This window comes from Mobula hypostoma, chromosome 6 (assembly GCF_963921235.1).
Source record: "Mobula hypostoma chromosome 6, sMobHyp1.1, whole genome shotgun sequence".
Lineage (NCBI taxonomy): Eukaryota > Metazoa > Chordata > Chondrichthyes > Myliobatiformes > Myliobatidae > Mobula > Mobula hypostoma.
This window is the reverse complement of record NC_086102.1, coordinates 169,391,455-169,407,439: the sequence shown is the minus strand read 5'-3', so window position 1 is coordinate 169,407,439 and position 15,985 is coordinate 169,391,455. Positions and strand designations below refer to the sequence as shown.

Here is a 15,985-nt window from a genome sequence, read left to right as displayed (position 1 = left end):
TCTGCAACTTCCACCATCTTCAATGGGATCCTACCACCGTAAACATCTTTCTTTCCCCCCTTCTCCACTTTCTACATGGAATGCACACTATGTGACTCCCTTGTCCACTTGGCCCTCCCCAATGGCCACCCTCTTGGCAACTATCCCTGTAGCCATGACAAGTACTACACCTGCCTCTACACCTCTTCTCCTTTCCACCACTGAGCACCCCAAACAGTCCTTCCAAGTGAGGCAACACTTCACCTGCAAATCTGTTGGGGCCATTTATTGTATCCGGTGCTAATGGTACAGCCTTCACTACATCAGTGAGACCTAATGTAGTGAAGGAGACCATTCCATTGAGCACCTCCACTTAGTCCGCCACAAAAGGTAAGATCTCCAGTGGTCACCCATTTTAATTCAATTTCCAGTCCCCATACTGACATGTCTGTTCATGACCACAATGAGGCCAAACTCAAGTTGGAAGAGCAAAACTTGACATTCCATCTGGGTAGCCTCCAACAGATGGCATGAACTCAACTTCTCTGACTTCCTGTAATTACTACCCCTGCCCCCCTTTTTTAAAATTCTCCTCCCCCTCTTCTGTCTCCTTTGCCCATCCTGGTTATCCATTCACCCCTTCTCTACTCCTCCTCCACCCTCAGGACCAACATCCATCAAAGATCCCACTGTCCTGGCCATGCTGTCTTCTTGCAGCTACCATCAGGCAGAAGGTACAGAAGCCTTGAAGTCCCACATCACCATGTTCAGCACAGCTGCTTTCCTTCAACTATTGTGTTCTTGAGCCAACAGGAACAACCTTTATCACTAGGGTTCAGTAACACTATGACCACTTTGATGACTGCACTAAAATGGACTTCATTTTCTTTTGTTTCCTGTTCTTTCTTGTAAAATTTATGTTTATATTTATAGCTTTCTTGTGGATGCTGCTTAAGTGATGCTATGTGCATGTGATTTCTGCAAGTTTTCACTGTGTCTGTACAGTAATTACATGTACTTGTGCACATGACATCTATATACTACTAAAACTCTCATGCTCTGTCTGTCCATTTGTGACCTCCAATTAGTGCAAACAGTGCATTACAGCTGCACTTTTTTTTTGGCTAAATCGAATTAAAATGCAGTCATTTATATACTACTAAAACTCTCATGCTCTGTCTGTCTGTTTGTGACCTCCAATTAGCGCAAATGGTGCATTATAACGGCACTTTTAATCGAATTAAAATGCGCTAACTTACAGAATGCAGGCAAAGTTCAGGGTTATATATTCGTATAAAATTGCTCAATTCGCCAAAATCAACAGGCTCCCTTTTAACCCGAGAGCCAATCCGCCATCATGGAAATCGGGACGCGACAGCCCGACGCATGCGCACGGCCAGCCTCAGCAGCGACACCTACCAGAGCAAAAGGGTAGGGCAGCTCTATTTGTGCAGGATTGGGACAGATCTAACTGCCACCCATGAATAAGAGATAATTAAATCTTATTGTAATGACGTACTTCGAGACACCCATAAAATCCTTTGCTGCAGTCAAAGGACAGCGGTGACTATATCACGTCTACTTAGGAGAGCGTCAACCACATCACCAAGAATAATCGAGAATAACCATCTCGACTTCACCGCACCTTGTTTCCATTCCAACCTCACACCTTCCGAACGCTCTGCTCTCCAATCCCTCCACACTAATCTTAACCTTACTATAAAACCCACCAATGAGGGGGGTGCTGTTGTAGTCTGGCGTACTGACCTCTACCTTGCTGAGCCACAGCGACAACTCTCGGATACCTCCTCTTATTTACCCCTCGATCATGACCCCACTAAGGAGCACCAGGCCATTGGCTCCCACACCATCACCGACTTTATCCGCTCAGGGAATTTCCCATCCACTGCTACCAACCTTATAGTTCCCACACCCCGCACTTCCCCTTTCTACCTCCTACCCAAGATCCAAAAACCTGCCTATCCAGGTAGACCCATTGTCTCAGCGAGCTAACCAGACCTTCGAGGACGGAGGAGGCGCGGCAGGTGAAGGAGCGAATGCGGGGATTGACTGAGAAAGAGCGGCTGATTTAAAAAGCCGGTTGTAAGCAGCGAGCTAACCAGACCTTCGAGGACGGAGGAGGTGCGGCAGGTGAAGCTAATTACTCAATTTATCAGCTAATATAAGCAAGGCTCGCTCTAGGGGAGCGGCCTTGTCGAGGGAAGTGCCTTGCGAGGGTGCGAGTCTTTGGCTCAGGAGTCTTCAGCGAGGAGGCTGAGGGAAAAGACTACGCCACAGTTGGAGAGGGTGAGAAGTGGTGAAGAGATGACCACTAGGCTGATTCAGTGTGCTGCGTGCATGATGTGGGAGGTCAGGGACACTGATGGTGCCTCTGGATCCTACACCTGCGGAAAATGTGTCCAGATTCAGCTTCTGAGGGACCGTGTTGCAGCACTGGAGAGGCAACTGGATGACATTAGGTTAATCTGGGAGAATAAGAGTTTTCTGGACAGGACCTACAGAGAGGTTGTTACACCCAGGATACAGGAAGAGAGTAGGAGGACGACGATGAGCAAGGAAAGGATGCTTGAAGTACAGGAGACCCTGGGAGATGTGCCCCTCGTAAACAGATTCTCCCTCTTGGAGGCTGTCGGGACAGAAGACAGTGCCAGTCTGAGAGGCGGACAGGTCTGCGAGTCAACAATTGGCGCTGAGGCAAAGCCGAGGAGACAGACGTCAGGCAGAGCCGTGGTAGTAGGGGACTCCATAGTGAGAGGTACAGAAAGGGGTTTCTGTGGCAACAGGCGAGATTTAAGGATGGTGTGCTGCCTCCCTGGTGCCGGGATCCAGGATGTCATGGACCGATTGCAGGGAATCCTCAAGAGTGAAGGTGAACATTCGGAAGTGGTGGTGCATGTCAGCACAAATGACGTGGGGAAGAAGAGGAAAGACATTCTACAGCGTGACTTCAGAGAACTCGGAAGAAGGCTGAAAAGCAGGACTTCCAGGGTGGTTATCTCCGGTTTGCTTCCAGTTCCCCGTGCTGGAGTGGTCATGAACAGGGAGATAATGGATCTGAATGTGTGGCTGAGGAACTGGTGCCGGAATCAAGGATTTACATTCTTGGACCACTGGGGTATGTTTCGGGGTAAGGATGAATTGTACAAAAGGGACGGGTTGCACCTTAATAAGCAGGGCACCAGCATTCTGGCAGGCAGGTTTGCCTCTGCAACACCGGTGTGTTTAAACTAAGTAGTGGGGGGGAGGGGACGAACTGGAAACAGAAGGATGGAGATAAAGGGAAAGTGAGAATAAGGAAAGTTAAGAATGACAGCAGAATCAACAGAGCAGAAAGCTCAAGAAGGGATCGTACAGTATGGCCAAGTGAAATAGGAATTGATATGGGAGGTGAGGAGAGTGATGAATTAAAAGTATTGTATATGAATGCACGGAGTATAAGAAATAAAGTGGACGAGCTTGAGGCACAGTTGGAAATTGGTAAGTATGATGTTGTGGGAATAACAGAGACGTGGCTTCAAGTGGACAGGGCCTGGGAAATGAATATTCAAGGTATATGTCCTATCGAAAGGACAGACTGATGGGCAGAGGGGGTGGGGTGGCTCTGTTGGTGAGGAATGATATTCAGTCCTTTGCGAGGGGGGACATAGAATCAGGAGACATAGAGTCAGTATGGATAAAACTGAGAAATTCTAAGGGTAGAAAGACCCTAATGGGAGTTACCTACAGGCCCCCAAGCAGTAGTCTGAATGTAGGGTGTAAGTTGAATCAAGAGTTAAAACTGGCATGTCGCAAAGGTAATGCTACAGTTGTTATGGGGGACTTCAACATGCAGGTAGACTGGAGGAATCAGGTCGGTACTGGACCCCAAGAAAGGGAGTTTGTGGAGTCCCTCCAAGATGGATTCTTAGAACAGCTTGTACTGGAGCCTACCAGAGAGAATGCAATTCTAGATTTAGTGTTGTGCAATGAACCGGATTTGATCAGGGATCTCGAGGTAAAGGAGCCATTAGGAGGTAGTGACCATAATATGACAAGTTTTAATCTACAACTTGAGAGGGAGAAGGGAAACTCGGAAGTGTCAGTATTACAGTTGAACAAAGGGAACTATGGTGCTATGAGGGAGGAGCTGGCCAAAGTTCAATGGAACAATACCCTAGCAGGGGTGACAGTGGAACAGCAATGGCAAGTGTTTCTGGGAATAATGCGGAAGGTGCAGAATCAGTTCGTTCCAAAGAGGAAGAAAGATCCTAAGGGGAGTAAGGGGAGGCCGTGGCTGACAAGGGAAGTAATGGACAGTATAAAAATAAAAGAGAAGGAGTATAACATAGCAAAGACGAGTAGGAAGCTGGAGGATTGGGAAACTTTTAAAGAGCAACAGGAGGTAACTAAAAAGGCAATATGTGGAGAAAAATGAGGTACGAAGGTAAACTAGCCAAGAATATAAAGGAGGATAGTAAAAGCTTCTTTAGGTATGTGAAAAGGAAAAAAATAGTTAAGACCAAAATTGGGCCCTTGAAGACAGAAGCGGGTGAAATTATTATGGGGAACAAGGAAATGGCAGACGAGTTGAACAGGTACTTTGGATCTGTCTTCACCAGGGAAGACACAAACAATCTTCCAGATGTAATAGTGGCCAAAAGACCTAGGGTAATGGTTGAATTGAAGGAAATTTATATTAGGCAGGAAATGGTGTTGGATAGGCTGTTGGATCTGAAGGCTGTTAAGTACCCAGGACCTGATGGTCTGCATCCCAGGGTACTTAAGGAGGTGGCTTTAGAAATCGTGGACGCATTGGTAATCATTTTCCAATGTTCTATAGATTCAGAATCAGTTCCTGTGGATTGGAGGGTGGCTAATGTTGTCCCTCTCTTCAAGAAGGGAGGAAGAGAGAAAACAGGGAATTATAGACTGGTTAGCCTGACGTTGGTGGTGGGAAAGGTGCTGGAGTCAATTATAAAAGATGAAATTACAACACATCTGGATAGCAGTAACAGGATTGGTCTGAGTCAGCATGGATTTACGAAGGGGAAATCGTGCTTGACTAATCTTCTGGAATTTTTTGAGGATGTAACTATGAAAATGGACAAGGGAGAGCCAGTGGATGTAGTGTACCTGGACTTTCAGAAAGCCTTTGATTAAGTCCCACATAGGAGATTAGTGGGCAAAATTAGGGCACATGGTATTGGGAGCAGAGTACTGACATGGATTGAAAATTGGCTGGCTGACAGAAAATAAAGAGTAGCGAATAACGGGTCCCTTTCGAAATGGCAGGTGGTGACCAGTGGGGTACCGCAGGGTTCAGTGCTGGGACCGCAGCTGCTTACAATATACATTAATGATTTAGACGAGGGAATCAAAAGTAACATTAGCAAATTTGCTGATGACACAAAGCTGGGAGGCAATGTGAAATGTGAGGGGGAGGTTATGAGAATACAGGGTGACTTGGACAGGCTGGGTGAGTGGTCAGATGCATGGCAGATGCAGTTTAATGTGGATAAATGTGAGGTTATCCACTTTGGTGGTAAGAACAGGAAGGCAGATTATTATCTAAATGGAGTCAAGTTAGGAAATGGGGAAGCACAACAGGATCTAGGTGTTCTTGTACATCAGTCACTGAAAGCAAGCATGCAAGTACAGCAGGCAGTGAAAAAAGCTAATGGCATGCTGGCCTTCATAACAAGGGAAATTGAGTATAAGAGCAAAGAGGTCCTTCTGCAGCTGTACAGGGCCCTGGTGAGACCACACCTGGAGTACCGTGTGCAGTTTTGGTCTCCAAATTTGAGGAAGGACATTCTTGCTATTGAGGGGGTGCAGCGTAGGTTCACAAGGTTAATTCCCGGGATGGCGGGACTGTCATATGTCGAAAGATTGGAGCGACTGGGCTTGTACACTCTGGAATTTAGAAGGCTGAGAGGGGATCTCGTTGAAACATATAAGATTATTAAGGGATTGGACAGGCTGCAGGCAGGAAGCATGTTCCCGTTGATGGGTGAGTCCAGAACCAGAGGCCACAGTTTAAGAATTAGGGGTAGGCCATTTAGAACGGAGTTGAGGAAAAACTTTTTCACCCAGAGAGTGGTGGATATATGGAATGCTCTGCCCCAGAAGGCTGAGGAGGCCAAGTCTCTGGATGCTTTCAAAAAAAAGAGATGGATAGAGCTCTTAAAGATAGTGGAATCAAAGGTTATGGGTATAAGACAGGAACTGGATACTGATAGTGGATGATCAGCCATGATCACAGTGAATGGCGGTGCTGGCTCAAAGGGCCGAATGGCCTACTCCTGCACCTATTGTCTATTGTCCTGCCCCACCAAACACATTTCTGCTTACCTCGACACTGTCTTATCCCCGCTTGTTCAATCCCTTCCTACCTATGTTCGTGACACTTCTCACGCTCTGAATATTTTCAATGATTTTAAATTCCCTGGCCCCCACTGCTTTATTTTCACCATGGATGTCCAGTCCTTATATACTTCCATCCCCCACCAAGAAGGTCTCAAAGCTCTCGCTTCTTTTTGGATTCCAGACCTAACCAGTTCCCCTCTACCACCACTCTGCTCCATTGAGCGGAATTAGTCCTTAGTCTTAATAATTTTTCCTTTGGCTCCTCCCACTTCCTCCAAACTAAAGGTGTAGCCATGGGCACCCGTATGGGTCCCAGCTATGCCTGCCTTTTTGTTGGCTTTGTGGAACAGTCCATGTTCCAAGCCTATACTGGTATCTGTCCCCCACTTTTCCTTCGCTACATCGACAACTGCATTGGCGCTGCTTCCTGCACGCATGCTGAACTCATTGACTTAATTAACTTTGCCTCCAACTTTCACCCTGCCCTCAAATTTACCCGGTCCATTTCCGACACTTCCCTCCCCTTTCTTGACCTTTCTGGCTCTATCTCTGGAGACAGCTTATCTATTGATATCTACTATAAGCCTACGGACTCTCACAGCTACCTGGATTATTCCTCTTCTCACCGTCTCTTGCAAAAATGCCATCCCCTTCTCGCAATTCCTCCGTCTACGCTGCATCTGCTGTCAGGATGAGGCTCTTCATTCCAGGATGAAGGAGATGTCCTCCTTTTTTAAAGAAAGGGGCTTCCCTTCCTCCACCATCAACTCTGCTCTCAAATGCACCTCTACCATTTCACGCACATCTGCTCTCACCCCATCCTCCCACCACCCCACTAGGAATAGGGTTCCCCTTGCCCTCACCTACCACCCCACCAGCCTCCTGGTCCAACATATAATTCTCCGTAATTTCCGCCACCTCCAAGGGGATCCCACCACTAAGCACATCTTTCCCTCCCCCCACCTTTCCGCAGGGATCACTCCCTATGCAACTCCCTTGTACATTCGTTCCCCGCATCCCTTCCCACTGATCTCCCTCCCGGCACTTATCTTTGTAAGTGGAAAAAGTGCTACACATGCTCTTACACTTCCTCCCTCACCACCATTCACGGCCCCAAACAGTCCTTCCAGGTGAGGCAACACTTCACCTGTGAGTCAGCTGGGGTGATATACTGCGGCTGGTGCTCCCGATGCAGCCTACTATATATTGGCGAGACCGGACGCAGGCTGGGAAACCATTTCGCTGAACACCTATGCTCTGTCTGCCAGAGAAAGCAGGATCTCCCAGTGGCCACACATTTAAATTCCACCTCCCATTCCCATTCTGACATGTCTATCCATGGCCGCCTCTACTGTCAAGATGAAGCCACACTCAGGTTGCAGGAACAACACCTTATATTCCGTCTGGGTTGCCTCCAACCTGATGGCATGAACATCGACTTCTCTAACTTCCGTTAATGCCCCACCTCCCCTTCGTACCCCATCCATTATTTATTTATTTATTCTCCTTTTTCTCCCTCAGTCTCTCTCACTATACTCCTTGCCCATCCTCTGGGCTTCCCGCCTCTCCCTTTCTTTCTCCCTAGGCCTCCCATCCCATGATCCTCTCACATCCCTTTTGCCAATCAACTGTCCAGCTCTTAGCTCCATCCCTCCCCCTCCTGTCTTCTCCTATCATTTCGGATCTCCCCCTCCCCCTCTCAAATCTCCTACTATCTCTTCTTTCAGTTCGTCCTGATGAAGTGTCTCGGCCCAAAACGTCCACTGTACCTCTTCCTATAGATGCTGCCTGGCCTGCTGCGTTCACCAGCAATTTTTATGTGTGTTGCTTGAAATTCCAGCATCTGCAGATTTCCTCGTGTTTACGTTTCAAGAATAATCAGCATCCTTTGGTGTTACTGCTTCATATCTTCTATCCAGCATTAGGGTAAGAAAAAATGGTCAGCCTAATTATGCCGTGTGGAAATGGAAGGGGAACATTATGGTCAAGAGATGACGCCAAATGTCATCAGGAAGCGGCAAGGAGAGGGAGAGAACAAGAATCGGATGAGGCCATGGCTGCTCGACTCCAGGATCAAACAGTCAGGACAAATAAAGATGAGAGAAGAAGAGACAGGGGATGAAAGGGCTGCACGTCTCCAGAATGACAACGAGAGGCACAAGAATGGCGGATAAACCAGAAATGATGCCACCAAAAGTGTCCTTCATTAAACGAAGAGCAGCTATGTTTGCATTGCTACACGTCGTTCTTCTTTAATAAACTACGGTTTTCTACTTCAGTTTCCAAAGCAAAGCGATACCAATAGCATTCAGGAAAATTTATGTTCATTCGGGTCACATCAGACTGCACTACCCCTCTCTCAAAGGGTGCCCCAACGGGTCACCCCGTTGTCTAGTTAAACATAAATTTGATACGTCTGATCTATTCCAATATCATTTACTGCCCCCCCCTTACATCTTATTTCCAATATAATGTCTTAAATGTTAACAGTATTTCTGCTTTAATCAGCAGCTCCAATAATGCATTCCACAGCCTAACCAACTCCCCTAGGTTATCAAAAATGTTTGAACTTTTTCTAAATTGCATGCATGTAATCTTGCATTCATGTTTCTAATTCTAAACTTATTTATAGGAAATGTGCTAAGTTCCTTTCTATTCTATGCTGGTCTCATAATTTAAGCACCTCTATAAAATAACTTAATCATTTTTTTTAAACCTGAAAATATATAAACATGACCCACATAAGATTAAAAATTACATTATTAACATTACATGATTTACTTAAGATTTGACACTGACCTGACATACTAACTGACAGAGGATGGCCAAGTTTTTCCTGTGAATGGCACCAACTTCGTTCCCATACAAACCAAGCGATCTTGCAGTCAAGACACAACAGTTATTTACTTTCCTTAAACATGAAATGTTGGTGGACTTTCTTGTACCATACATTTTTATAGATGATGTATTTATTAAACTCTCCATGTTTGTTTGATCTTGAAATTACATTTTTGAAATTGGCATATCTGAAAATGGAAGAAAATGGAAAGTTAGTTAACCAGATCAGTGAATGATTTTAATGTGTGACATCTTGAAATGTTATAAAATATAAAGTTAATATATTTCAAGGTTACTATGGCAGCAAGTCATTATTATGCTAAATTTTAATTAAGTTCTCAGCTTCACAGATCCATATTTCCTATTAAGCAAATGTTAAAGTAATTGATGAAAAAAGGTAATATTAAATCAGATCCTAAATCAGTTTCCAAGACAATTCCATTATTACTATTGTACATTATATTGTGAATGCCCTTTGGGTACAAGAAACCCACAATAATACAGGTTCTATCACTTACAATGTTCCCATTTATAGCAGCGAACTGTCTACATTGTGCAAGTAATGTTTAGTACTATGCATGCTGGCTATTTTGGAAAGGTTTGGGCGTTACATCAGGAAAATGCATTTTGCTGTTGAAGCAAATGAAGATGGATACGTCCTCATGGTGTGACAAGGTGCTTCCTCAAACCTTGTGGGAAATTGCAGGGCCTGAGCAGAGATATTTAAAATGTCATTAGCCATGGGTGAGGTGCCAGAGGATTGGAGGATATCTGATGTTGTTCTGTTGGTTAAGAAAGGCTCCAACAATAAACCAGGAAATTACAGGCCATTGTGCCTGACATCAGTAGTGAATAGGTTATTGGAAGCTATTCTAAGGCAGAGGTCCCCAACCTTCTTTGCACCGCGGACCGGTTTAATATTGACAATATTCTTGTGGACCGGCCAACCCAGGGTGGGAGGGGGGGTGTTCAAGTTCAACAGTGCGTGACAGGGAATGGGGAAAGGTGCAGCTGACTCGTATTGTTTCATATCGCCAAATCATATCGTTTCCTCGCGGCCCAGTAGCACATGCTTTGCGGCCCGGTGGTTGGGGACCACTGTTCTAAGGGACCGGATATATAAGTATTTGGATAGACAGGAATTGATTAGAGATAGTCAATATGGCTTTGTATGTGGCACATATTGTGCAAAAGTCTTAGGCACATATATATAGCTGGGGTGCCTAAGACTAGTAATTTCATATAGTCAATTGTACTGCTGCCGTACAAAAAAACAAGTTTCACGGCACACGTGAGTGATGATAAATCTGATTCTGATGTGGAACTCTGTTACGGACTGAGATTGGCAAGGGGGTAGGGAGAGCGGAATCATGGTTGGGAAAAAGGGAAGGGTGAGTGGAAGGACTGGGAAGCACCAGAGAGATATTCCGTAATGATTAAGAAACCAGTTGTCTGGAATCAAATTACCTTCCCTGGTGTCTCAGGGCTGAGTGTGACTGCATCCCCGCCAGCCCACGCCCCGGCACTCCTCCTCTTCCACCTGTCCCACACCCCTTCTGCAGCTCCACCCTCCACCATTCCTACTCCCACCAGATTTACAAACTCGCTCTCTGCTCCACATTGATAAATACTGTTCTGTGCAAATGGCTTGGGGCACCCTACCTAAATATATGTGCCTAAGACTTTTGCACAGTACTCTAAACAATCTTAAGAGCTTTTCGAGGAAGTCACCAGAAAGTTTGACAAAGGTTGGTCAAGAAGTTTCAGTCACTTGGCATTCAAGATGAGGTAGCAAATTGGACTAGACATCAGCTTCGAGGGAGAAGTCAGACAGTGGTAGTAGATGGCTACCTCTATGACAGGCAGCTTGTGATGAGTGGAGTGCCGCAGGGATCAATGCTGGGTCTGTTGTTGCTGTCATCTACATCAACGATCTGGATGGTAATGTGATACACTGGATCAGTAAGTTTGCAGTTGACAGCAAGATTGGTGTCTTAGTGGACAGCAAAGGCGGCTATCAAAGCTTGCAGCAGGATCTGTACCATCTGGAAAAGTTAGCTGAAAAGTGGCAGATGGGTTTTAAAGCAGACAAATGTAAGACATCATACTTACTTTGGGAGGACAAAAGGAGTAGGATTTACATGGTGAGCAGTAGGACACTGTGAAGTGCAGTAGAACAGATGGATCTAGAATACAGATCCATAATTCCTTGAAAGTGGTGTCACAGGCAGATAGGGTCATACAAGTTCATGTTTATTGTCATCTGATTGTACGTGTACAACCAAACGAAACAACATTCTTCTGGACCACAGTGCACCCACAAAACGTATATCACACACTACAGGTAAAACAAAATACGACTACAAGTAAGTTAAAATATAATTCAAAATGCATGTTGTGCATAGCACAGGTAAACAGTAGACAGTTTGCAGTCTTAGTGATGAGACCTTGGTGGTGGCAGGGTATTCTTTAGTCTCACAGCCCGAGGGAATAAGCTGTTACCCAGTCTGGCAGTCCTAGTCTTGATGCTCCTGTACCTTCTTCCTGATGGTAATGGGTTAAAGAGATTATGGGATGGATGATAGGGATATTCAACAATGCTTTGTGCCCTTCATATACAATGCTCCTGGTAAACGTCGCAAATGGTGGGGAGGGGAAAATCGGTAATCTGAAAGAGAGCTTTTGGCACATTGGGCTTCATAAATCAAAATACTGGGGTGTTCTGTTGAAGTTGTATAAGATGCAAGGTGAGGCCTAATTTTGTGTAATGTGTGCAGTTTTGGTCAACTACCTACAGCAAAGATATCAACTGGTGCTGAAAATGGAGAAATCAGTCAAGAGGACCATCACTGTAAGGCCCAATGAGGCAATTTCTGTGCTCCAAAAGAGTTTTGAACAGACTAACTGGCAAATATTCGAGGCTGCCACAAACAACAACATAGACCTCAAGGAATATGCCTCATCTATCATTGGCTACATCATTAAGTGTGTAGACGACATCGGTACCTCAAGGACAGTCATCTCACAGCCCAACCAGAAGCCCTGGCTGAACACAGAGGTGTGCACCCTACCACCTTCAAGTCTGGTGACAGAACAGCTCTCAGAGTAGCCAGAAGAAATCTCGTTTTAGGCATCAAGAGGGCAAAGGCCAGCTATACACAAAAAATTTAGGGGCACCTGTCTGATAACAATCCCCAGCGTATGTGGCTGGGAATCATGGGCATTACAGATTATGCAAGGAGAAAAAGCAAACACCGTACCAGTGATGCCTCCCTCCCTGATGCTCTAAACAACTTTTATGCACGCTTTAAGGCATGCAACACAATGCCAGCCATGAAAGCTCACACGTGAGCAGCCACTCTCTGCAGCCGACGTGAGAAAGACTCCTCAGAGTCAACCCCTGTACGTTTACTGGGCCAGATAATACACCAGGCCATGTACTCAGAGACTGTGCACACCAGCTCACTGATATCTTCAGCATTATATTCATCCAGGCTGCTGTCACCACATGCTTCAAATCAGCCACCATCATCCCCGTACCAAAGATCTCTACACCTACAGAACTAAATGACTACTGCCCCACCGCACTGTTTTGAAGGGCTGATAATTATGGCATATATCAAAATCCCCTTTCCTACCATGTTGGACACTCACCAATATACTTACCGACAGTACTGCTCTATGATAGATGATATAGCATCTGTTATTCACCTGGCCATGACACACCTAGAAAACAAGGACACATATCAAAATGCTGCTTTAGATTTCAGTTCGGCACTATCATCCCACAGACCTTGGTGAACAAACTCCTACTCCTTGGTCTAAGTATACCACTGTTCAATTGGGTGTTGGACTTCCTAACCATTTGACCTCAGATAGTCAGGATATACAACTGTTCCTCCCTCCTCATCACCCTCAACATGAGTGCTGCCCCCCAGGTCTGTGTGCTGAGCCCACTGCTGTACACTCTGTTCCGACATGACTACACAGCCAAACACCCGAGCAATCACATTGTCAAGTTCACTGACAGCACGACAGTGGTGAGGCTCCTCACCAACAATGATGAGCTGGCCTACAGAGAGGAGGTGGAAGAGCTCAATGCATGGTGTCGGGCAAATAACCTCTTCCTTAATGTCAACAAGACAAGGGAGATGGTTATCTGCTTCAGGAGAACTCACACCACTCTTTACATCGGTGACGCAACAGAGGAAACTGCAAACAGTTTCAAACTCCTGGGAGTGCATATCACACACAATCTCTCATGGTCCCAGAACACATCCTACACAGTCAAGAAAGTTCACCAAGGAGACTGAAGAGAGCTGGACTTTACATATCCATACTCACAGATATGCAGTAGAGGGCAACCTACCAAGCTGCATCGCTGCTTGATACAGAAACTGCTCTGCGATGGACAGGAAGGCTCTAACTAGGTAGTCAAATCTGTCCAATGCATCACTAGCACCAGCCTACCTGCCACCAAGGATGTATATACAGAAAGGTGCAGGAAAAATGCCAGTAATATCATGAAGGTTCCCTCCCATCCTGCTCACGGACTTTGTCCCACTTCCATCAGGAAGGAGGCTATGTATCATCCACGCCAGGATCATCAGACTCAAAAACAGTTACTTTCCCAAGTAGTAAGGCTGATCAACACCTCCACCCACTAACTCCACTGACATTTTAGTATTTCCTATCAACCATCTTATGTACAGCCTAGCATCACCTTATGGACGTACAATTAATCAATGTATATAAGCTATCTTATGTATATATATCTATTATTTTTTATTATTGTACTCTTTATCTTTCATTTTTTGTGCTGCATCAGATCCGGAGTAACAATCATTTCATTCTCCTTTACACTTGTGCAGAGGAAAGGGCATCAAACAGTATTCAATCTTAAATATGATTGGAAAAGTGCAGAGAAAACTCACAAGACTTTGCTTGGACTTGAGGAACTGAGGTTATAGGGAAAATTGAACAGATTAGGGCTTTACTCCCTAGAGCATTGGAAAATGAGGGGGGTTTTGATAGAGGTATACAAAAGTATAAGGGGTATAGATAGGGTAAATGCAAGCAGGCTTTTTCCACTTAGTTTAGGTGAGATTTATCGCCGCAGAAATGGAGAAAAACTTTTCCTCGGCTCTCATTTAAGGCCTCCAATTTTCGGCAGCTATTTTAAAGAAATTAGGTTCTTTTGTACTAACGCAGGAAAAGGCTGGAGGAACTCAAGATTGATCTGGCAACATCTACAGAAGGACATGGATATCAGTAAATAAGGTTTTATAATTTTGATCGAGATTTCGTACCATGAACGATATCGTTTGTATTGTGTATCAGTCTCCGGTAAGAAAGCTCGATCATTATTATAATACCTAACTTACTGATACGGCTAATAATGTACACTCTGTTCAGAATAATCCTGGTCATTATTAAGAATAACCCTGGACAGGACGCGCTCCTGGGATTCAGTCTTTCGGCAAAGAAAGATGAATGTTTTTGTGCTCCACGTCCCAGAAACCACTGCTCCGACCGCACTCCGCCCTGACATTTCTGCTACCAAATTCAATTCCATAGTTTGCATTTGTAAGTATGATCAACTTTTCTTTCGAGTTCTGACGCTGTGATCGGGAGACCGGGTAAGATATGACCTGAGTTTGTGTACCGCGTTGACGCATTTAAAGACAACAGACATGTAAACCATAACGCACACATCTCTATAATTCCGTATTCAAAGCTCTGATCAAACTTAATGCAACAATATTTAAATTTTGTTTCATCGTTTTTCTAGAAGATGCATTCCCAATCGTTATTATATATCAAAACAAGCATAAACACGAGCTAAGTTTAATTTAAAAACAATATGCATTTTAATAATTATTTCGGGCATTTGAATGGGCGTATAATTCATACCGCCATCAAAAGGAGGAGATAGATGATAGATCCCTCTTGCTCCCTCAGCTTCGAAAGCCACTTGTCTGAGCAACAGCTGCTCGGGAGAAAACCGGCTACTCCCGCCACTTCATTCGCTCGGTGGAGGCGTCGTCAGGCCGCGCCTCGCAGAGCTTGCTGGGACTTGTAGTTTGTTCTCTCGCAGCGCCGCGGGGACAGAAAATCCCATCCCCTCTCATTTCCGCGCAGCGCCGCCGCCGTCATTGTGGTTCCAGGTGACTGCAGTTTACTGCCGGAGCAGCGCTCCCGCCTGTTCCACTTTGTCACTGTAAGTGAACGGGTGATATGTCCGTGATGCCAACATTGGGCTCTGAAGGCCACGTTTGGGGGGCGGGCTGCAGTCCTGAGGCAATGGCGCTTAATTACCTCATGTTGTGCACCGCCAGTTCAGCACTCCGATTCTGGAGCGCAGGCAGGACATCTGGGATTAGTCTTAATTGTTAACTGACCTGTATACTGCAATATACCAATAATTCGGGCCTTTAAAATATGATCAACTGAGCTTTGGGGGTCCTGACGCTGACGTGTGAAGATGGGGCTGGGATTGCACATGCCAGTACCCATAGATCTGTTGTTGATGAACAAATAATCTCCGCGCTGATCCATCAACACAGGCGCACCAGCTTTTTCGCTGCGCTACCCTCTCTGGATTTAGGAGTTAGCAAAGCACAGCTTCAATACCATCCACAAATTCACCAATAATACCATTGTTGGTAGAATCACGGATGGTGATGAGGCAGTGTGCCAGAGCAAGCTAGTCAGTTAATTGAATTTAATCATTGTAACGACCTTGTGCTCAATATCAAAGAAACCAAGGAACTTGCTGTGGATATTAGGAAGAGGAAATCAG

General features: G+C 45.3%; 2 protein-coding genes across 7 annotated transcripts in view; one reads left to right on the top strand and one right to left on the bottom strand.

Annotated features, from left to right (window-relative positions):
• The window catches only part of dcaf17 (ddb1 and cul4 associated factor 17), a 77,326-nt gene extending 62,089 nt beyond the window's left edge, over positions 1-15,237 (bottom strand). For 3 of the 4 annotated variants that reach the window (XM_063052233.1, XM_063052230.1, XM_063052234.1), the window contains exons 1-3: positions 15,097-15,237; positions 12,850-12,909; positions 9,145-9,371 (exon numbers count right to left, since the gene is read on the bottom strand). In XM_063052233.1, the coding sequence (XP_062908303.1) occupies positions 9,145-9,330 (186 nt within the window). In that variant the 5' untranslated portion in view covers positions 9,331-9,371; positions 12,850-12,909; positions 15,097-15,237. Of the gene's footprint in view, positions 1-9,144; positions 9,372-12,837; positions 12,910-15,096 lie in introns of all 4 variants that reach the window. The other variant, XM_063052232.1, reaches the window with a different exon arrangement.
• The window catches only part of mettl8 (methyltransferase 8, methylcytidine), a 72,452-nt gene continuing 71,127 nt past the window's right edge, over positions 14,661-15,985 (top strand). Inside the window, exon 1 of one of the 3 annotated variants that reach the window (XM_063052237.1) lies at positions 14,661-14,769. The gene's annotated coding sequence lies outside the window, so the exon portion shown is untranslated. The other 2 variants (XM_063052239.1, XM_063052238.1) reach the window with 2 other exon arrangements.